Source organism: Ambystoma mexicanum, chromosome 6p (genome assembly GCF_040938575.1).
Source record: "Ambystoma mexicanum isolate Mex_15411 chromosome 6p, UKY_AmexF1_1, whole genome shotgun sequence".
Classification (NCBI taxonomy): Eukaryota; Metazoa; Chordata; class Amphibia; order Caudata; family Ambystomatidae; genus Ambystoma; species Ambystoma mexicanum.
Genome location: NC_090935.1, coordinates 63,074,836 through 63,097,714, shown reverse-complemented (window position 1 = coordinate 63,097,714; position 22,879 = coordinate 63,074,836). Strand labels below are relative to the sequence as shown.

The 22,879-nt window shown below is 46.1% G+C and overlaps 1 protein-coding gene across 2 annotated transcripts in view; it reads right to left on the bottom strand.

The window, feature by feature from the left end:
• Nucleotides 1-22,879, bottom strand: part of LOC138511215 (long-chain-fatty-acid--CoA ligase ACSBG2-like) — a 531,477-nt gene that overhangs the window by 325,218 nt on the left and 183,380 nt on the right. For both annotated transcript variants that reach the window (XM_069626743.1, XM_069626744.1), the window contains exons 4-5: nt 11,886-12,006; nt 4,828-4,908 (exon numbers count right to left, since the gene is read on the bottom strand). In XM_069626743.1, coding sequence (XP_069482844.1) covers nt 4,828-4,908; nt 11,886-12,006 — 202 coding nt within the window. The remainder of the gene's footprint in view (nt 1-4,827; nt 4,909-11,885; nt 12,007-22,879) is intronic.

Below are 22,879 nucleotides of genomic sequence, written 5' to 3'. Positions count from 1 at the left end.
TTTCTTTAGCAAGTTGGGGTGCGCGTTTGGAGTATTAGGGAATCATAGCAGTTGGGGTAGTAGGAGGTGCATGGTTTAGACAGATGTTCTAGTGAGGGGCTAGTACCCTTTGTTGTGGTTAGCTGCAGGGCCCGCAGTTGTGAGGTGGTTTTGAGCATTAGTGTCACATTTGTGGTGACAAGTGATGGGAAGCTTTTGGAGTTCAAACTTTAGGTTGAGTAGATTTTTGGGGTGACATATAGTTGACTTTCTAGTTATTTCAATATTGTATGAGGGGGAGATATGTAGTGATGTGTCTACACATTTTCCCTGTGTGTGGTGTGGGTATAAAAGTCACAGTGTTCCTGTAATGTGATGTCATTCATGCTGGAATCTAAGGTATGGATAGAATGTGGATGGTGTGAGGGTTACGGGAAATGACAGTTGGAGAGGGAACACGGGGGCTGGTCGATGTTTCCTCCGGACCTACATTAACTTCTTCTTGTACCTGTAACCCACAAACAAAATAGAAATAAACACACCTAAACAATCAGAGGTGGTGTTCATTTATCGAAGAATGCACTTTCTTTACAGTATGCCAGTATGTGAAAACCCACCTCGTAAACATTATCACGAGATGACAGAAAAGAAGGTATCTAAAAAATGGAACGTGATTAGGGCATACATGGCATTAAAGGGAGGGCACTCAGTGGAGGGTCTGCTTGAGATATGCAAGAGTTGCATAGTTCCTGGTGCCTTATATGCTCTGGAGACTTTGGCATCGAGATTCCCCGTGAATCTGGGTAAAAGTGAAGGTAAATTGTGGAGACCCGCATTGAGATTACCCAAATCCACCTCGATTGAAGCAATCAGATGTGAATTGAGATTCACTTCTTTAACAACTGTATGGAAAATAAATTGTTGTAAGTTGTATATTAAGATCTTATCGCAGAGCTCTAGTGATGACAATTTGCTAAAATTGGTAGGAAGATGCATGTCTGAGAGAAAATAAAAATGTATATTTGAAAGATTTATCGAACACTTCGCTTAGCTTCTTCAAAGATATTAACTTAAGCTTATCCCTTAAATTTGTGGGTACGAGATACCTGATTAAAACTTTGAAAAGAAAAGCAATACACTGGGATACTTGCAAAAATGTACAGCTGCTTGGAAATAAGAAACGGTTTGTTGAATACTGTTGCCAAGGAATAGCAGTTTCTAAGCCTTGCAGTTCCCTATTAAAGGTAAACAACAGGGAATTGTCTAGGTTCATCACTCTTTTGAGATTTAACATTCTACCCTGTTATGAGTCTTTGGGTGGCTGGATAGGTATACCCAGAGAGAAAAGAGTGTGCAGATTGTGTTATATGGAGGTGGAAACGGCTACACACCTCCTAACAAATTGTGACAAACTGCTAGAAATGTACTGTAGAGGATATAAGGACTTGACACATGATTTTACGATGATTGCATCTGACCACTTTGGGTCAAGCCTCTATATGGCAGATCCTCTTATGCATGTGGCTGCCGCTTACTACGTATGGAAAACTATTTTGAAAAAATGGGAGGTAATACCTGAAAATGGCAGGTTGTGAAATATGTTTGGATTATGTAAATGGAGGATATTATTGTTGTCTCAGATAAGTTCCCACTTCCAAATGCAATACTTCTCTCAGAATTGTATCCATAAAAAAGTATATATTGTGTGATATTTTATGTTAGAGTAATGGTGTACATGTTGAAATGATGCCATACCTTGGCAGATGGCTCTCTATTTCTAAGATGTGTTAAAGGGTGCTCATCTTCCTGACTAAAAAGTGATGTATTTAAATTAGATTGGCATTGTATGGAGCTTTTATTTTTATATTTGTACTTACACTGGATTTCTGTGTTTTGCTATGGAAATGATATAGTTATTTAAAAATGAAATGATTGTGCTGTAATTAAATTTGATGTAATGTGATAAGAATTGATGTTATTTGTTTGATGAATTTGTGTAAGTGTTTAAGGTTTACACTAACCAATTACACTATAAATTAATGAAAACATGTTTTTTTAATAATACGCTTAATACCCAGAGGTTCCTAAGCGCGGACCCCGTGTCGTCTTGCTTCCAAGGTGAGCACGTTGCCCCTGAGCTATCCCCCCGAGACATAACAAGTGTCAAGTTGACTTTAAGCAGTGTACAGTAGATGCTGTCAATTTAAAAACAAGTTGGAGTGGGCCATGCTAGCATACTGTAGGGAGACATGCTTTTTTATAAGGTCCTCCAGTCAGTTGGAGGTATTGTATACGGTGGTCTACACAGACAGAGATCACGTGGGATAGTCAGGGCGTTGGCATCACATGACTTGGGAAAATACAGCGGGTCCTCTTTTTTAGTCTCCATAATCTGGCCTCAGAGTACTTCACTGCAGCAGTAGGGAGTCTCATAACCTTGACATCCCATCAACTCTCGACAGTGCTCCAGGTTCCTACAGAGAGTCTCATCTAGTCCTGGCTGTTTCCTGCTTTTTTGGAACTTGCCATATTGTTTTTCTAGTGGGTGCGTGCAGTTATAAATTCAGCACTAACACCTTTCCCATAGCCAGCTGTAGAAGTATAAGAGTTCAGTACATGCCATTGGCAGGCCTTCCAGTTCAGCATCATGTACAGAGGTTGGTTTTCTGCATGGCCGGGGGAGGCGTGCAGTCAGTCTTCAAAGCTGGCTACCAAAAGTCCTGGAGATAAGCACACACACGCGTCAGTACTAGCAAAGCAGTGGCACTGCGGGAGTTCCTGACGTGCCCATTGGCAGTGAGTGGGAGTCACAGGATAGCACAAGACAGGAGAAAAAGGCAATGGAGCCCCTTCACAAAGCAGAGTTAAACAAGTTAAAACGCATAACAGATGCCACAACCAATAAAAAGTGATCAGGAGAATAACATGCTTTGAGAAAGCCAATTCTGTTTGACTGGTTTATATACAACATATTTCATGTACATGTGTTAATGCACAAAGACATGCTTAGACAGAGGTGGGATATGTTGGAGAGAAAGAAGGCAGAGTGGTCACAGGAGGGGTGGATGAATGAATACGAAGGTGAGGTGAAAATGAATCTGGAATGTTACACTCTGAGCAGTTAGTAAAGAGAAAATATTAATATCACTCACCCGGGGTGGTGTTCAAACACAGTTAGGAACGCCTCTGGACCGGGTGAGTGATATTAATATTTTCTCTTTACTAATTGTTCAGAGTGTAACATTCCAGATTCATTTTAGCTGAAATGCCCTTTCGCTTGCTATACAGGTTGAAGCGATTGACCCATAACTTCAACTCCAAGGTTAGTGCCTTTGATTGTTAAGCACCATCCCAAACCATCCCAAATTATCTACAATCCTCCAAGAGCTAATTAGTCTATTTACATTTCCCTAGGAAAATCCTTAATCAGCTGAAGGAACTTTACATATCCTGCCCTGAAGATGGATTCATCGGAATCCGATACGCGTTGGCACTTTATTACATCTAGGAGTGTTTAGGATAAAAGACAGAGCAGAAGAGATTCGACTACCCATACTGCTGTAGCACATACACATTGTGTGTGAATTCTGTATCTGAATTGTTGTATGTTTTGTACATTTGCATTGAACTAAGGGTTTTGCTGAATATATAAATCTAAGTGACCATTAGGTTGTTTTTTGATGTGATTCTATAGCTTTGATTACGATACCTTATCCAACTGTATTTATGAGACCTGGATTTGAATTGATTTACCATTCATCTATGTTTGTAAGTTGTTTGAATATATTTTGCTATATAAAGAACATATGTTGTGCACCTGTATTGTAATTGTAATTGATCTTGGTGGCTCTAGATTATACTGTACCAGGTGGACATCCCTTTATTTAAGGACACAGCTAGTGTATATAATGAACGCAAATTAACATTGCATTACCCCTTCTCTCTAAGAGTCTCACACACACCACTGCGAAAGGTGTCTTCCGTTTGTTTGGAAACCCCATTTCACAACTGGCTACTGAAACATATTGGGGATTGCATCCCATTAGGAGTGCAGCATAGGGCTATCGGTTGGCAACACCCGATGTGTGGTCTGTGGTCACCTAACACTGCAATGTGTTAGGAAGAATCTAATTGAATGAATGCCCACAGGAAGAAAACAACAAAGAAACTACTGATGTAGACTTATACAAATCCAAAACCCAACACTACACAGCAATATGTTGCCCACCGTTCTCTTTACCAACTTTCAGACGACGCTGAAAAATTACCGATTGAATTAATGGCCAGCTAGAGTGGATGGCCAGCTGAGGCCAAAGCAAGTTTTAGAACAAGATAAAAAGTCATCAGGGAAAGGAAAGGAGTATTGAACGTACACGGTCTAAGGAATCCAAATGCTCGAGTCTGGTCGGAGAGGTCGGGATTCAACAATGCACAGCAGTCTCAGGGGTCCTGAAAGTATTGACCTTCTCTCCAAAAGAAGGTCAAGAGCAGTTCAAGAATTCACCACTTGGGCTAGTTTGCTTAATGTACATTGTGTACAAGGATGGTCTTATTTTATTAAGAGCCGCTGTCCTACTCACCACACCCTTTTTGTGCAGCTTGTCTTTTGTAATTCTGCACTTGGCAATGGATGGGAGGATGGTGTCACTGTATTACTCATACTGTGTACAGGTTGTGTCTCTTCTCCTTCAGTGCATGCACTTTGTGCGAGGAGGTTGTCTTACTGTGTGCAGGCTGAGTCGCTTCTCATTCAGCTCATGAACTTGGTGCAGGGAGGTTGTCCTACCGTGTGCAGGTTGGGTCTCTTCTCCTTCCGTTCCTGCACTTGGGGCGGGGAGGTTGTCTTACCGTGTACAGGTTGGGTCTCTTCTCCTTCAGCTCATGCCGGTACTGCACGATGGCCTTCAGATGGGGAAGCTGCTCCTCTATCTAAACGAAACATGCAAGGAGCATATAAAATGCCTCACAAATACAGCACAACATTACAAAACAATTCTAATCATCTGCAGTACAGGGTCTTCCATTTATGAAGAAACAAGACAAATAGCAGAAGCCCAACACAGACATCTAATAAATATGAAGCAAATCCAGAGAAAATGCCTTCAAATGATGGGTTGACATTTGTGTACTGAAGTGGTCAAAAATGAACAGCAAACATCACTGAATATTGTTATGAAATTTGACCCCCGGCCTTTGAGTAGATGGGAATCAAGGTTCTAGAAATGAGGGGTACTGGGTCAATCAATGGCATGTGATTGAGGGGTGCCGGATTACATGGCCACAATATTCTGTTCAAATCCATGACATATGATTGAGGGGTGCTGGATTACCTGGACACAGCATTCTTCTCAAATCAATGCCATGTGATTGAGGGGTGCAGGACTATCTGGCCACAGCCTTCTTTTCAAATCAATGTTATATGAATGAGGGGTGCAGGATTACCTGGCACAGCATTCTTTTCAAATCAATGGTATATGATTGAGGGGTACCGGATTACCTGGCCACGGCATTCTTTTCAAATCAATGGTATATGATTGAGGGGTGCAGGATTACCTGGCCACGACATTCTTGTCAAATCTATGGCATATGATTGATGGGGGCCGGATTACCTGGCCACGACATTCTTGTCAAATCTATGGCATATGATTGATGGGAGCCGGATTACCTGGCCACAACATTCTTGTCAAATCAATGGTATACGATTGAGGGGTGCCGGATCACCTGCAGGGAAGTCATTTAGGGGTCGCCAGAGGTCGCAACTGCGACCTCTGCGGTCTCCCTTGCGACCTCTGTGGTCTCCCTTGCGACCTCTGTCTTAAAAATGAAAAAAAACGTTTTTTTTTTTTTTTTTTTTGGTAATGCAAGCTACTGGGCTGTGGCCAGCACCGTGCGGCTCTTTACTTCTGGGGTGGCTAGCTTTCTTGTTCAGGCCCCTTTAAAAAAAAGAAGAAAAATAAGAACAGGAGTGCCACAAGTCTAACACTTTCAGCACTGACCCTAAATAAGAAAGAATAGGAATACCAAATAATGAGTCTTTCTGGAATTCTATACAATAATCGCTAGACTCATCAAAGGTTTATTTCAGTCACACTTCGGGGGGTGAGTCACTGATTTAGTCTGTTCTTAAATGCCTCAACTCAGTCTTTCATCCTTCTGAGGTCGATAAATGAGTACCTGTAAAGACTGGTAGGGAGTGTCTGTACTTCCGCTCTCTATATGGTAGAGGAGAGGCACAGAGGATCCCAGCCAAGATTCTCTATTATTGGTACGTGGTCGAGCAATCAAGTCCTAGCTTCTCAGGAGGTGATGCAGGATGGTTCTTCAGTACAGTGTAGTCCCCGAACCCCCACAAAGGAATGTCCACACACTGTATTACTGAAAACACAGTCTTTATATAATTAATATTCAAATGTATGTACACGATCACAATAACGCACTTTGTACTCTGAAGTCAATAATGATAAATATATACAATTCTAAAGTGGTACCACCAAGATTATCGATTCTCATTAAAGTGCATCAACTGTACGGTTAAAATGTCACACAAATCAAAAACGAGTAAACCAGCAATAGAGATAGGCAGGAACGTAAGATGGTTGAAACAATAGGCAGAATGCTGACCCCTACCGCTAGGCACAGTTCTGTGTGGAGATCCCCCCACCTGGGCAACCTGTAAATAAAGATATATAGCACAAGCCCAGTCCATATGTTCAATAGTCTCACTTCTTCCTATTAAGGTTTTACCCCCCCAATGTACCTGGTGGAGTAGAGTTCTCCGACGATGCGTCGACTGATTCTTGAGTGACTCCCTTTAAGGCAGGAGCCACGGATCGTCGAGAGGTGTCGAGGACCTTGGCGTTCGGTGTCGGGGAATCAACGGCCCTTCTTGAGTGCCCTCCCTTTAAGGCGGGAGTCACGGGTCGTCGAACGTCTGATGGTGAACAGGTTGAACTTCGGCAGGGAAGTGGCAGCTTCGTTCCTAGCAGTGCTCGTCGACGACAGAGCGTTGGCGTCTTGCAAGGAAGAGGCGTGCGGGGCACCTCGGTGACGATAGTTCCGGACCGCAAAGAGATGATGAAGAACTGGGGCCCAGCAAAGGGTGTCGAGTCGTCGGCGTCTCTGTGGTCTTTAGGTGGCGGGAAACCCACTAGTGGATGCTCCTCGGCGCGCCTCGACGGTCGGGCCTTCTCCAGCGGGAGACATGCGGGTGACGATGCAGACGAGAGCGTCCGATGATCAATTGATGTTCTTAGGCAAACGGGAGCACGGCAGCTCCAGTCGGCGACAGCGGTCGTCGACAGTGGCGGACAACAGTCCGAGTGCTTTTCCTTGGAGTTCCGCAGCAGTCCCCGTATCGGGTCGGCAGCATGTCGAAGGTCTGTCTACCAGGGAGCGTTGGCAAAGATCAGCTGTGCACAATGGTCCCTCGTAGCTCGGGAAGAGGGCGCCTTACCAGGTCCTCTCTGGGTCAGTCCTTGGAGGCACAGCAGCTTTCAGATTGCGAAGGAGAGCAACAGCAATTCTTCTCGTCCAGCAAGGCTTCAATGTCAAGCGTCAGTTACTCCAGTTACTCGTCGTAGTGGACTTCAGCTTCTGAACACGATTCCTAGCAGTGAGAGGTCCCCAGATATACTGTTGATCTCCCATTCATTCCGCTGGGTCACAGTCAAGCATCCAATCATGACTAAGGGCATTCATGCAGGCAGGCAGCCAATCAGGCACACGAGGTATTCAGGCCATTCACTTCTCTCCAGACACTCACAACAAGTTAAGTGTATTGGGACAAGTACCGAGCCATTCAACACTCAAAGCTGCATTCATACCGGTTTCGGGCAGGGATGTCTTAGTCATTGTGTCAACCACCAGATACTAGACATCCACAACACAGAATGCATATTCGTCACACACTCTATTCACCTGGGTCCCACCCACAGGAGGTACCCACAACATACATCACTGGTTAGGCTCCAGCTAGTCTGGCCGGGCCTTCACAACAACACCATATATGGCACTTCCATCCAACAGCAAGTCAGGGGGAATGGACAGAGTCAGGGCTTCCCAATACTTTGGGAAAACAAGGTAATGGGTAATAGAAAGCAAGAGGCCACAGGGGCCATCTTGTTTTCCATCCGGAATCAACTGATCCCAATGGCAGGGCCGGGGCATCCCAAAATGGAGGATACTCCGCGCACCTGTCGATTTCAGCATGGAGCTGCCACCAGCCCATACCCTGCTCTGTGGGCCACCCACAGGTGCCCACAAACATACACTAGGGGCACAGGGTTGTACCCCCACCCATGGGTGCCATAAGGGTATACCACGGGTCCGTTCACCAAACCAAAAGAGAGAGAGCTGCACCGCCAGGAGTCCCACTTGAACTCCTGCGCGGAAAACACGACAGAACACACGATAAAAAGCAGTAAAGGACAAGGATACGGAGGCCCTGTCCCTCCGATGCATTTCCAGCATCACAGTACCAACACAGGTTGGGTGATATTGGGTGTACATTTTTTCTATATAAAGCGCTTAGGCGTAAGTGCTATATAATAATACATCATTATCATTTGGTCATGGACGTCTGCTTGCATTCACAGTAATTTAGCAATATGGGCCTACGTGCACTGATCTTAACGAAACATATGGCGATCCATTCTTGTATGAAATGTACACCACATTATAGTGATATCGTAACCATATTTTTCGTAGTGTACAATGCTATGTGATCTCATTTACTGTTTTGTCAGCGGGTGAAAGGTTGTGTTCCATTTCGTCCTGCGATATCACTTTGGGCGGGGTCAGATGACATCACTTCCTGTGATGTCATCAGGGGTCAAGGGTCGTGTGATGTCACTTCCGCTACCCCTGGCATTTTGGTGAAATGATGTCCCTGATTACCTGGCCACGACATTCTTGTCAAATCAATGGTATATGATTGAGGGCTGCTGGATTACCTGGCCGTGGCATTCTTTTCAAATCAAGGATATATGAATGTGAAGTGCCGGGCCATCTGGTCACAGCATTCTTTTTACGAGCAATCTTAATATAGCCTTTAATAGAAGAAAAGGAGTGGGGCTAGAGGCATCTCTCCAGTGCAGAGACATATAATAAAAGCCAAAATAAAAACGGGGTAGTGTAGAAGGCACAGAAATGCGAAATAATAAGAGGAAAAAAATGTGCTGTGATAAGAAATTCTGTGTCAGGATGCAGAGGATAAATCTATGGTATGTGGTGGAGGCGGTGGGGCAACGATTCATTTATAGCTGTAGGAGACAAACAACTATACTGGCTATCAATGTGAACATTGGGGACTATTCCCTTTCCCAGGTACACCCCAGGTCACACAAATGGGGCTACGGGCAAAGGCCAAGAGCCGCTTGCTCAGTTACTGATCAGGAGTACTAGGCACAGGTATGAGTGCCGCTGTTGCGGAGAGTGGCACTTAGAGGCAAGGCCAGGCAAGGATGAAGCAAAGGGTAGGGTAAGTTTAGGACTTAAGAAAGGGGTATGAAGAGGGTGGCATGATAGAAACGTCCCAACCCTGCAAAGATATGAATGATTGTGTGAGCTAGAAGGTGCTGTGAAATGGAAAGAGATTTTGATGACAGTCTTGGAGTTCTGTATAGCGGTTGCTGGTGCCACAGAGGGCAGAAAGAGACAATCTGCAGTGGACGAGGCGGTTCAATGTGTTTTTAGTCTCGATTTGTTCAACCACAAATGTTTCATGGTTAAATTGTCACTGTTTTTAAATTCAGAGCAGCAACAAAATACGGGAGGCCACCCTCCTGAAGCTCCCCATTAACCTGCAGCCACTCCCTCGTCCCCTCAAAAAACAATATTTCCTTTCACAAACATACTAGCAGTACCTTTTAAAAAAATGATATTTTGTGAAGTTCATGGCGATTAATATTCTACACTGAAAAGTGTGTGCAGAGCATATTCTCCCTGTGTGAAGGGGGTATTCTCCCAAGACAAAGGGGGTGATATCACTGGTACTGAATTAGGCTTACTCAACAGAAGCTTTAATGGATATTGAGTTGGGTGCACTTAAAGGGGACCTTGCTTGGTTTTAGAGATGGTTCCAGTCAACAGGAACTTTAATGACTACTGAGAAGGTTCCAGTCAATGGAGCTACCCTGTGTATTGAGTTGGGCAACTTTCATGGTTATTGGGAAGGTCTCACTCAAAGGGAGCTTTCATGGTTATCGAGAAGGTATCAGTCAACAGCAACTTTCATGGCTATTAAGAAGTTCTCAGCCAACGGGATCTTTCATGGCTATTGAGAAGGACTCTGTCAATAAAGTAAAATAAACCTGTGGTGGACAATGGGTCTGGAAATCCATATTAATTCACCACAGCTTGCCTTCTTCAGGACTGATCAATTATTATTTTACCTTGCTCAAAGAACAGGAATGGTTAACTGGAATGGTTAACTTGTCCTGGGGAAGGCATCTAATAAATACTGTTTGAGTTTACCTAAAGTCTGTCACTTTGCCATGTCATCAAGAGCTTCTGGACAGATATGCCTCTGTAATGTGTATGACCTCATTTGAGAAAGCACTCTGTGTGTCGTGTAGGGGAGGTATGGTATCACAAGTATGACACTGACATAATGAGTACAATTGTGGAGTCCGTCAAATCAAAATGGCCTATGCTAACAAAACCTAATGCCTGCCTATCTCTTACCTAAAAGGTGTATAAAGGAGCAATGTATGCAAAGGAAAAATCAGTGTTCAAAAGAATAAATGTGGTTGAATCAGCTCTCCGCCCCACGTTAAACCTCATGGAGTAAGGCTGTCCCTGTAGGCAGGATGACACACTCTGATTCGGTTTTCAACACAATAAACAGTTCCAAAATATGGATCTAGGCCCGCTTGGCCTTCCATGTTAAAGTCTCTTTTCCTGACTTTCAAATAATGTTTCAACAAAAAGTTCACATAGGTCCCCCTCTGTTGGGCTCAGACCCGTCACAACAAAGTTCACGTAGATCCCCCTCTGTCAGGCTCAGACCTCTCACAAGAAAGTTCACCGGCTGTGTGTGTTTCTTTCTTGGTTTTACGATTTCCAATTCACAGGTCAAGGTTAGTACGACCTGGCCTTGCCTCCCCAACTCTGCCGTTCTTCCGGGAGAGTTTCTGGCATCCTTGAAACACAATGCAGCCTTCTGGTGTGGGATCTGGCCTTCTCCACATGTCTGTTGCAGCCTGTCGGAGGCAACAACCTCCAGTAGGGAACTCTTGGAGGTTTCGACCCACTGCTTTCGTCCCTTGGTCCGTCGCTCTGCCCCAGTAGGTTTGCCTTTATCCGGAAGTTCTGCTAGTACTTGTGTTCCACCTTGCTCATAGTGTGTCTCTAGGATCTGCCTTTTATTCGTGTCATGAGAGCTAATTGGTATCAGGTGTATCTACTTAGAATCAAGTGCCTGACTTTGCCTTACCCGATTAGGGGGACATGTCCAGTACAATGTGTGAAAGTTAATGTTGTTACTCTCAGTCACCTTCTTCCTCAGCCCAGTGTTTGTGCAAAAAGAGGGGCGGGGGGTTGGGACCTCAGAGAATCCTAAATAATAGGATGGGCCAGATAAACAAAATAGGGGGGAATACCGTGTCTCACCATCGGCTGCCTCACCCGCACTTCCCGAAGACCCCTCATCTAGGTCATCCTCCCGCACTGGTCCACCCCCAGGAACTGGATCCAGAAGCGATGGCCGTGTCCTGGCCACCTGGATGACAAGTCCCTGAGGACTATCAAGCGAGACACCCTTTGTTTTCTCACAGTTGACACAAGACAATCTAGGAGAGCCCACCCTGGAGGCGCCAAGCACTGCCTTTAGCCACTATGTAGCTTAGATATTTACCCATGTCTTTAGATGGCGCAGAGCGAGTGATGGAAAGAGGCGCACAACTCACCTGCAGGATTTTCTCCAGTTGCTGGTGATCTTCGACCACAAGTATGTTGGAGGCAGAGTTCTTGGCCACATACAGACAAGCGTCCGATGAGCTTGTGTTATAAATTCCAACAGGAAAACCACTGTAAGGAAACAATGAGTTGACCCTACATTAGATATCATGTTTTTTTTTAAAAAGCTCTACAGCGTTGTAGTGTCTGAACCACAGCACGTTCAGCAGGAGCCCCATTAGTTAACACTTTCACCTGGTGTCTACAACTGCTAGATGCTATATCAAAGCTAGGTTGGAGTGGGCGGGGGAGAGAGTGTGTCTCCACAAAGCTTACTTATCAAGAGTGGCTTCAAAACAAAGCATATGAAAGGACCAGGAATCAATGACCAATGAATGAGAGGCAGATATCAAGGGTATGCCACCAATAGGGCTATGGCAGCGCACCTGAAAAACATACAAATCCCAGGAGGTTTTCAGAAACACATTGTATGGCATTGCACTAAATGGTTGATGTACCGGACAAGCCCTGTTCACAAATGACCAAGAAGCAGATCTCCTTAATGGCCACTAATGGTAGTGGCCCTTTCATCAATAGTCGATCAAGAGTGAATATGCATAAATGACAAGTGATAGAGGGGCGGTTACTGAGAATGAGTCCTTAGCAATCCAATAGTGATAATCGTGAACACATATTGACAAAATGCAAACTCCTTGTGAAAACATGATTCCCAGAAACATATCTTCCCAACTTTCAGCCTTCTGGAAAATAAATTATCACCCAAACCTATCACATATGGATGGCTTGAAGATATTCAGCTTGCTATGCTTTCTAAGAGACATAGAAGTTTGAACCCTAAGGGACTGACCTAAGACTCATAAATCCCTTTCTGTAAACCCACAAAATAGCCCCTATCCCACCTTCAATTTCAGAGCTGTCTCATCTAAGGAATAACCTCTTCTTATCACCTCTCTCAGACGTACTGCTTGTCAGGATAGCTCATTTCAGAGTGCATAGACGCCAGCCTTCCATTCCTTGTAACCATGGTAAATGATTCTGTAAATACTAGTACTATTGCTTAGCCCCTTAGTGTCTCACTATCAAAAACACACTCTCTAGATCCAGATTTACATGGTCATTATATACCTGTTTCCATGAAGGTTCTTGATAAAGTAGTTCCGCTGCAGTGGCATGAATTTGTGGAAACCTCTGGCGTACTTGGTGTACGACAATCGGGAGACAAGGGACCAAACCTGCACTAGTAGATGCTTATGAGCACCTGCTTATGAATTCTGACGAGCATGAATCTACTCTTTTGATGGTGCGTGATTTGTCACCTGCCTTTCACACCCTAGATCACAGAGTACTACTCCAAAGTCTGGGATGATGATTGGTGTCTTAGGATGTTGGGCCATGCTTAGCTTTTTAATTTGAGCCCTTTCCTTCGGGGCACTCCTGTTGAATCCATCTGGATGGTATCCAGACAAATTTTCCAGAGTGCAAGCAAGTCTCAGCTGTATCTCTGTTAATATTGGATAGTGTCCTTCTGCCACTTTTCGTGGCCTCTCTGCACGTGGCTCTGTAAGAAAGGGGACATTGGAAGACACAGATGTGAAACATTTGATGTTAATGGGTGCATGTCAGATATGATATGATATGATGTGATATGATATATATTAGTCAAAACCTTCCCATGCCAGCGGCCCTAGCCCGATCAAAAGAATTACTCACCAAAGACAGAATGTGTCCACTCCTAGAAGTCTCAGCACTAGTATCACCCACCTCCATTAACCCTGAAGAACTAGTCGAACTGTACGCCACCACCATTAAAGAGATCATCGACACAATTGCCCCACTAGGGACAAAAAAAGCAAGAAAACTCTTCCACGCCAACTCATGGTGCAACCAAGACCTCCGTGACCTAAAAACACTCAAAAGACAAGCACTCAAGAAATGGCAATCCTGTCCCTCCGCCCCACTACGCGACTCATATCTAACTATTGCTAAACAATACAAAAACACCATAGCCAAAGCTAAAGCTGACACATACAACACTAGAATCGACAATGCCCAATCACATTCAAAAGAACTATTCGCTATCTTCAAGGAACTAGTCATACCACCCGCATCCAAACATCAAACAGTCAAAGACGAGAAATGGTGCAATGACATCCAGAAGGCTATGCTTGACAAAATAGACCTACTCCAAAAGAAAATCAAAGCCAACCTTGACAGTCTACCCAAGTCTCCTCACAAAACGCAGATTGCCCCCAGCCCTAAACACCCTACCCAACACAACAACAATCCTCCACCGCCATTTACCTTCAGAAAGGTAACCGCTCCTGAAGTCCTATGCATCATGGAACACATAGAACCTTCTCTCTGCAAGGGGGACATTCGTCCAGCAAACATAATCAAAGACTGCGCTGAGCCCCTAGCCCAGTTCATCGCTACCTTTATTAACGCCTCATTCGCCACTGGCTCAGTACCCTCCTCCCTCAAGGAAGCCTGGGTTCGCCCACTACTAAAAAGCCGACTCTAGACCCAGACTCACCCAACAACTACAGACCCATTACAACAGTGCCATTCTTGCTGAAAATCTTGGATAAGGCTGCTTATCTACAGATACAAGCCTACCTTGAATCTCACAACATCCTAGGCAAGAGACAGTCCGGTTTTCGCCCACGCCATGGCACAGAGTCAGCGGTACTCGACCTAAAGAACCAACTCCTAAAAAATATGGATAAAGGAAAATGTGCCATCCTCCTACTCCTTGACCTGTCGGCTGTGTTCGACCTAGTCAACCATAAAACCTTAAAGACACACCTCACCAATACAGCTCACATCTCGGATGAAGATACAACATGGATCTCATCCTTCCTGGAGGGCAGAGCGATGAGGGTCTACTCAGACCAAGCGTCAGCCACTCCCTCCCCCATCAATTGTGGAGTTCCACAAGGGTCTTGCACCTCCCCCACACTATACAACTTATTCACACTCCCGCTATTCAATGACCTAGAAGAATTCGTCATAACGTTCACCAATTATGCCGACGATACTCAAATCCTTCTACCACTAACTGGTGACTACGAGCAAGACCTAAAAACCCTACAAAACACTTATGCCATCATCTAGGCATGGATGGCAGCCAATGGCCTATGTCTCAACGGAGACAAGACAGAGATCTTACTGGTTGGACCTAAAGAAACCCTCAACAAACTAGACAGCAAATACCGCACCTTCCTAATTGAGAACTCGGTAATCTCTGTCTCCTCTGCTGTAAAAACACTGGAAGTATACCTAGATTCTATCCTGTCCATGGACAGACATGTCAGTTACATCTCCTCCTCAGCAGCCCTAACTACCAAAATAATCAACGCAGTAAAGCCCTACTTGTCCACTACAAACCGCCTCAACATCGCCAGGGCCACCATTGGCGCTAAACTGGACTACTGCAACGTCCTCCTACTAGGCACCTCTGTCAAAAACATTAACAGACTTCAGATCGCACAGAACAACGCTCTGCGAGCAGCCCTCAATATTCCAAGGAGGGAAAACATCTCCCTAGCAAGACAAAATGCCCACTGGCTCCCAGTTAAAGAGCGCATTCCGTTCAAGAATCTCACCATTACCCACAGACGCATATCCCAATCTTCCCCTATCTACCTTACTGAACGGATACAACCAGTCCAGTCACTCAGACCCAAAAGGGACTTGTACGCCAACCAACTCGCAATCCCCAACTTCACCAGAGTTAAAGCTGGCGGCTCGAGTTTTGATGTCCTAGCGCCAAAAGCCTGGAACTCTTTACCACCTAAACTAACAGCTGAAACATCCCTCATAGCTTTCAGAAAAGCTCTGAAAACCACCCTATTCAAGTGAATCTCCCTTATAATACTACTGCATGCAACAATATCTGAATATTACAACTGTACCATGCTCACTGTTCCCATGTAACCTCGGAACTGTAGCCATGCCTGTAACCATGTCTCCATTTCTGTTTTGTCGTTATTTTCACCATGCCAAGCAAACCTTCTTGTAACAGCGCCACAATGCCCTAGGGCAGCCGTGCGCTTTAAAAATGCAAATAAATAAATAAAAATAAATAAATATGGCATTTATAATGCGCCTATACACAAGTGTTTCAGGCGCGACGAGGCAAGGGAGAGGAACAGAGGGAAGACAGAGACAACGATCTTACTAGGCCAGGTGACATTGAGATCGCGCAATCGCATGGGAGGGGAGAATGGGAAAAGTGCAGGGGGAAAGGAGGAGGGGGCAGTGCAGTACATGATAAACAGTAAATAAATAAAGACAATACATAAAGACAATAAATAAAAAGTGTGGCCAGTTGGTGGCAAGTGCAAGGGTAAGTGGAAACATCAGGTGTCAAGTGCTGGTAGGGGGAATGTAGGGATACAGAAACAGTCCCGCGTTGCAAGGGTTGCCAGGGGGGCAGTGCAGGTGTGCGACTGGCGGGGAGGGGACCTGGGCCTGGGATCAGAGGGTAGCCAGGTGACCAGTGCAGTTTCAGTTTCAGCCAGGAGATCAGCAGGGGAGAGGAGGAGAGAAAGCAGAAGCAAAGAGGAAGGTCTTGAGGTGCTCCCGGAACCGGAGATGGTTCTCCTCAAGTTTCAGAGAGGCAGGGAGACTGTTCCAGAGGGAGGCCCCAGCAGAAGATAGAGATCTACCACCAACTTGTTGCTTGGAGAAGCGACGGACCCTGAGGGAGTTGGAGGCTGATGGGCGAAGAGCTTGAGAAGCGAAGATATTTAGGAAGAGAGAGTTGAAGGTATTGAGGCCCCAGAAAGCCTTGTGGACAATGCAGAGGGTTTTGAACTTAATCCTCACCGCCACTGGGAGATGGTGCAGAGATTTCAGTCCTGGAGAGAGACGATCCCTGGGCTTGAGTCCAAGGACAAGTCTCGCAGTCCTGTTTTGGATGAGTTGCAGAGGGCGGAGAGTAGAGGCAGGCAGATTTAGAAAGAGGCTGTTGCAGTAGTACAGCCTAGAGAGAACCAGAGCTCTGGAGACAGTGAGCTTCTGGGGGAGAAGAACCTGGTTCCTGTATGCCAATCTGCATTCTATGGGCTTGACTGAACGACGTGGGAGTATGTCAGCCATATGGAGGAGCCCATGATCTGATGGAGTAGAAAGCCTGGACGGACAATGTCCATATCAAGCCTTGCCATGATCGGCATGATCAGTTATCTTAACCATAGGCAGTCACTGTTCTGCAGATGTTACCCAGCTGTTCTTTGAACTCAATGGCACATCCTTTTAAGACAATCATTTCTTATCATATATTTTCTCTCAAATACAAACCTGAATATAAAACATTTGGCTTGACTTGAACACACACAGATAGACTGAGGTAAGTGAGACAGAGCCAGCTGTCATTCAGCCCTTTAATGTCTCTCCATTCCCCATTGCAGGCGGATCACCATCATTTGTATTTGTATTTGTATTTGTTTATTTATAACGCGCAGACCATCAGGCCCGGGGGCATCAGGGCGCAATTTGTACAGGGTTGCAAGAAAAGAAACATACATGGAGATAAATTACAAAAAAGTATAACAATACAGCATAATAAACAAACTTAATAATTACATATCTTACACATGGTACAGTGTCCCTAGGCTCTGCAGAGGAAGTATCCCTGAGGTAGTTGGGAAAGGTAGCAGACCGGAAATCGTGCAGGGGAACAGGCGGGTTGGGTAAGTAGGACCGATGTCTGACACAGCTATTGCTGGTCAAAGAGCCAAGATTTGGTTTTATTCTTGAAGGCGTTGAAGGAGTCTTCAGCTCTGATGGCAGCGGGGAGGGTGTTCCAAAGTTTGGAGGCTAGGACAGGGAAGCTAGTGCCTCCCGCTTTTTGGAGCTTAAACCTAGGGATAGTAAGTCAGTGAGTCTGAGCAATTCTTAGTGGACGGGCAGTGGAGTGGCGCGTAAGCCGACTGCAGAGATAGATCGGAGCCTTGTTGGCTAGACATTTGTGCGTGAGGGCAAGCGTTTTTAGGGAAATTCTCTGCTTCACGGGTAACCACTTAAGGCTAGCTCTGGCTTCTGAAATGTGGTGGTTACGAGGGATGTTCAGAGCCGAGCATTGCATTGTTCTGGGTGGTTTGGAGTTTGGACAGGTTTTCTTGGCTGGTGCCTAGATATAGGGCACTGCAGTAATCTATTTTTGCCATGATAAGTGTTCTCGCTAGTGTGACGCTATTGTGGGTGGTGAGGAAAGGTCTGCAGGCTGAAATGAGTTTGCACGTGTAGGCGGAGGTGGATCTGACTGCATTAGTTTGTCTTGACAAGGAAAAGGTGGAATCCAGGTAAAAGCCTAGTGTTTTGGTGTCTTTCGAGACTTGTATGGAGTTGCCGTCTATGATGAATGACTGATAGGATGGCTCCAGTTTGCTCAGGCGTTGTGAAGTACCTAGAATAAGTAGCTCCGTCTTATCGTCGTTCAGACATAGCTGGTAATGGGCCATCCAGGCTTGGATGACCAAGTAGACGTCATTGAGGGCCTTGGTGTCAGCAAGATAATCACCCGAGATGGGAATGAGTATATGGGTGTCGTCCGCATAGTTGGTGTAGGAGACACCCAGATAATCGAGCACATCGAAGAGTGGTTTCCTAAAGATATTGTAAAGGGTAGGAGACACGCAAGAGCCCTGAGGAACACCGCAATGAATAGGGGAGGGAGCTGCGGCAGCGGAGGGTGCAAAGACCCTCATAGATCTGTTGCTCAGGAAGGATTTGATCCAGGCCGCTGCGGAGGGAGAGAAGTTGGCAGCAGAGTGGAGGTGCCTGCAAAGGATCTGGTGTTTAACCAAATCAAATGCGGCGGAAAGGTCGAGGAGTAATAGCATTGCTAATTTGCCCTTGTCCATTAGGACTTCGATCTGGGTTTTTAGGTCTAATAGAGCCGTTTCGGTCCCGTGTCTGGGCCGAAATCCGGATTGTCGTAGACCTAGCAGATTGTTTGATTCAAGGTAGTTTTGGATCTGCAGGTAAACTGCACGGTCCAGTATCTTCAGCAAGAATAGTACTGTAGTAATAGGTCGGAAATTGTAGGTATGCTTGGGTCAAGGGAAGGTTTTTTTAGTTGCGGGATCACCCAGGCGTCTTTAAGGTTGTCCGGGACAATACCTGTTTCAAAGGAAGAGTTAATGGAGGCTGTAATGAATGGGGCTAGGTCATGGGCGGAGTCCTTAATGATGGGAGCTGGGCACGCGTCACCTTGGCAGTTGGAAGGTTTCATCCTGAGGATGATATTTTCTACTTCGATGATAGTGAGAGGTGCGAAGGTGAAGGGTTTGATGTTGGCAGAGTTGGAGAGGGTGGGCCTAGTGGGGGAGGATGAGCGGTTGTCACACCTCAGGCAGTCCTGCTTATCTTTTATTTTAGAATGGAGCATAGAGATTTTGTTTAGGAGGGCTGCTTGAATGTTAGCACACCATTTGCTGTCTTTTGTGCAAGTGTCTGGCGGGGATACTGGGGTTTTGAGCTCTTTTAGGACTCTAAAGAGTTCCTTGGAATTAGAGTCGGCTTGTGTGATACGATTATTAAGCGATTCTTTTTTAGCAATGATGATGGCGTCTTTATAAATGAGGGAGGCGAGGAGGAAGCCGTCTTTATGCTCATCAGATGGGTGGCTTTTCCACCGGTTTTCCGCGCAGCGTTTGGCCTTGCGAAGGATTCTTAGCTGTGGAGTGAACCATGAGTTGAGGTATGCTCGTGGTTTAGCCTTTCTAAGTTTAATTGGTGCTAAGGTGTCAATGGCCGTGAGCATCGTTTGGTTGTAGATGTCTGCAAGGGAGGTGGGATCAGAGCAGGCGTTAGTCGCCGCATTAAGAGAGGGGAGTAACAGTGGGAGGAGATGTTCTCTTGTTATATTTTTTTTATTGCGGGTGGGGAGGGCTGGGGCTATAGGTGTTGGGGCTTGCGGGGAAGCTTCAATGTTAAATGTTATGATGTGATGGTCAGACCATAAGCAAGGGGAGTTATTGAGGACCTGGATGTTGCAGTTGAGCCGGCTAACCAATCAATGGTCCTGCCTTTAATATGGGTCGGTTCTTGTAAGTACAAGGTAAGGCCAAGGTCAGTAAGAGCATACTCCAGATCAGTTGCTACAGGATCCTTAGGGTCGCCGCGACCAAGATTGAGGTCAACTAAGATTATTGTTTGGGAGTTGTTTTTTGTATTGTCAAGAAGAAGAGTGGAAATTTCACTGAGAAAGGTGGGTGCCGGCCCTGGGGGCCTGTAGATAAGGTTAAGGGTGGCCGTTTGGTTAGGTGTTAGTAGTAATTTGATTGTCAGCAGTTCAGCTGATTCGAGTTTGGAGTCGGATACCACTCTTAGGTCAAGGGAGTTTTTGTGGATGAATGCCACGCCACCGCCTCTAGTATGGGCAGAGGAGTGGTCACAGCGTGTAATGCCATAGTCAGGCGGTAAGGCCAAGGATAGAGAAGGGCCAGAGGCCGCATGTAGCCAGGTTGCGGATATGGCAATGAAGTCAAGGTTGGCAGTAATGATAAGGTCGGCTATGTCAAGAGCGTGTGCTGTGAGGGATCTAGCATTGATGAGGGCACCCTTGAACACAGGCAATTTAACCCCTGTGGTCTTAGTTTTGCAAGTGGCTGAGGGCGAAGGCGGGCTGGGTGGTGTGTGTGGGGCTTGCTTAGTGGTGTAGGTGCGGGAAGGACGAATGTGGAATCTGGTGCCTAGTCTCTTGTTCCTGAGAGTAAGGGGGCAAGGTTGGTTAGGGGTTGGTTTTGTGGCAAAGTGTTTGAGCCAGAGAGCAGGGTCATTAAGGTATTGGTTAATCTGGTTGCAGGGGTGGTGAGCGTCAACGGAAGTTGCTGAAGGACTCGTTGAGGGTGTCAAAGTCATGGTGGGTGACGCTGGGTCACGTAGGTAAGGGCAGGCCAGGATATTAACCTTAAAGGTAGGATTGGTTGACTTGGGTCGTTGAGTGAATGGGGCAAGGTATGTGGTTAGGAGGTGGTGCAATAGAAGGCGCACGCTGATGTGCATGATGGTGGTGCTGGCTGCCAGAATAGGTTCCCTATGAGCTTGTTGAGAGGGACAAGTTAGGGTCTGCTTGAGTGGGCCTGGTGAGAAAATGGAAGGGGGTGAGGATGCTATTGTATGGCTGGAAGCCTCGGCACCTAGATGGGGATAACCCAGTGGCTGGAATGCAAAGGTCAGGGCAAAGGTCAGGGCAGCCCTAGATTAGCGTAGTCGCAGGCTGTCACCCAGGGCAGTGGTAAACCTAGATTAGGCGTGACCCAAGTCAGGTACGGCACAATACAATTTGAAGCGCCCTAAGGCACAGCACCGTTGAAGTGGTCAGTGGGCTACCAAAGGGTATATTACAATTGAAATGGTCTGTAAGCGACCATAAGGCACAACACAATTGAAAAGGTCTGTAAGCGACCATAAGGCACAACACAATTGAAATGGTCTGTAAGCGACAATAGGCACAACACAATTGAAAAGGTCTGTAGGCGACCATAAGGCACAACACAATTGAAATGGTCTGAAAGCGACCATAAGGCACAACACAATTGAAATGATCTGTAAGCGACCTTAGGCACAACACAATTGAAATGGTCTGAAAGCGACCTTAAGGCACAACAATTGAAGTGATCTGTAAGCGACCTTAGGCACAACAAAATTGAAATGGTCTGAAAGCGACCTTGAGGCACAACACAATTGAAATGATCTGTAAGCGACCTTAGGCACAACACAATTGAAATGGTCTGAAAGCGACCTTAAGGCACAACACAATTGAAGTGATCTGTAAGCGACCTTAGGCACAACAAAATTGAAATGGTCTGATAGCGACCTTAAGGCACAACACAATTGAAGTGATCTGTAAGCGACCTTAGGCACAACAAAATTGAAATGGTCTGAAAGCGACCTTAAGGCACAACACAATTGAAGTGATCTGTAAGCGACCTTAGGCACAACAAAATTGAAATGGTCTGAAAGCGACCTTAAGGCACAACACAATTGAAGTGACCTGTAAGCGACCTTAGGCACAACAAAATTGAAATGGTCTGAAAGCGACCTTAAGGCACAACACAATTGAAGTGATCTGTAAGCGACCTTAGGCACAAGAAAATTGAAATGGTCTCAAAGCGACCTTAGGCATAATACAGTTATAAGGGGGTCTACTAGTGAACATAAGGCACAAAATACTAATGTTATTCTAAGGTTCGAGAGATTCAAGGGAGGCATGAAACACATTCAAATAATAGTGGCCCAGAGTACATGCCTACAGTAGTGTCCCCGGTACTGGCATGCGTGATTATACTCCTTGAAATGACGGTCCATGTAGAAAATGAGGTACAGGTAAAGGCGACTGAGGGGGACTCGTATCATTGCAATGTCAGAAAAGGAACAAGGACTCGGACTTTGCGGAAGGCGGTCGGGGAGGTTTAAATTGAGCAGGGGGGTGGCCACGCCGCGCTCACATGCGCGTAACAGGCGCAGGAACAGGCCTTCGTGCTGGCCACCGGCGGTTCCGCCTACCGGCGGATGAATGCAGTTTTACACTGCTTCGAGCGAGGATCAGCCTCGCTTTCGTGCCGCGCGGCGCCCGGCATGCGGGAGTCAGGCACCCTTGAAGACAGGGTCAGGCAGGCCCTTCGATGGTGCCGGCGAGGTTCTGGGATGCACTCCGTGTGCGTAGAGCAGCTTCAGGGATGGGAGGGGGGGCTCCTGCCCTCTACCCTCGGCGAGGATGGATGGAATGGGGGCACAGGCGCAGGAACAGGCCTTTGTGTGGTCTTCGTGGTGGCCACCGGTGGTTCCGCCTACCGGCGGATGAATGCAGTTTTACACTGCTTCGAGCGAGGATCAACCTCGCTTTCGTGCTGCGCGGCGCCCGGCATGCGGGAGTCAGGCACCCTTGAAGACAGGGTCAGGCAGGCCCTTCGATGGTGCCGGCGAGGTTCTGGGATGCACTCCGTGTGCGTAGAGCAGCTTCAGGGATGGG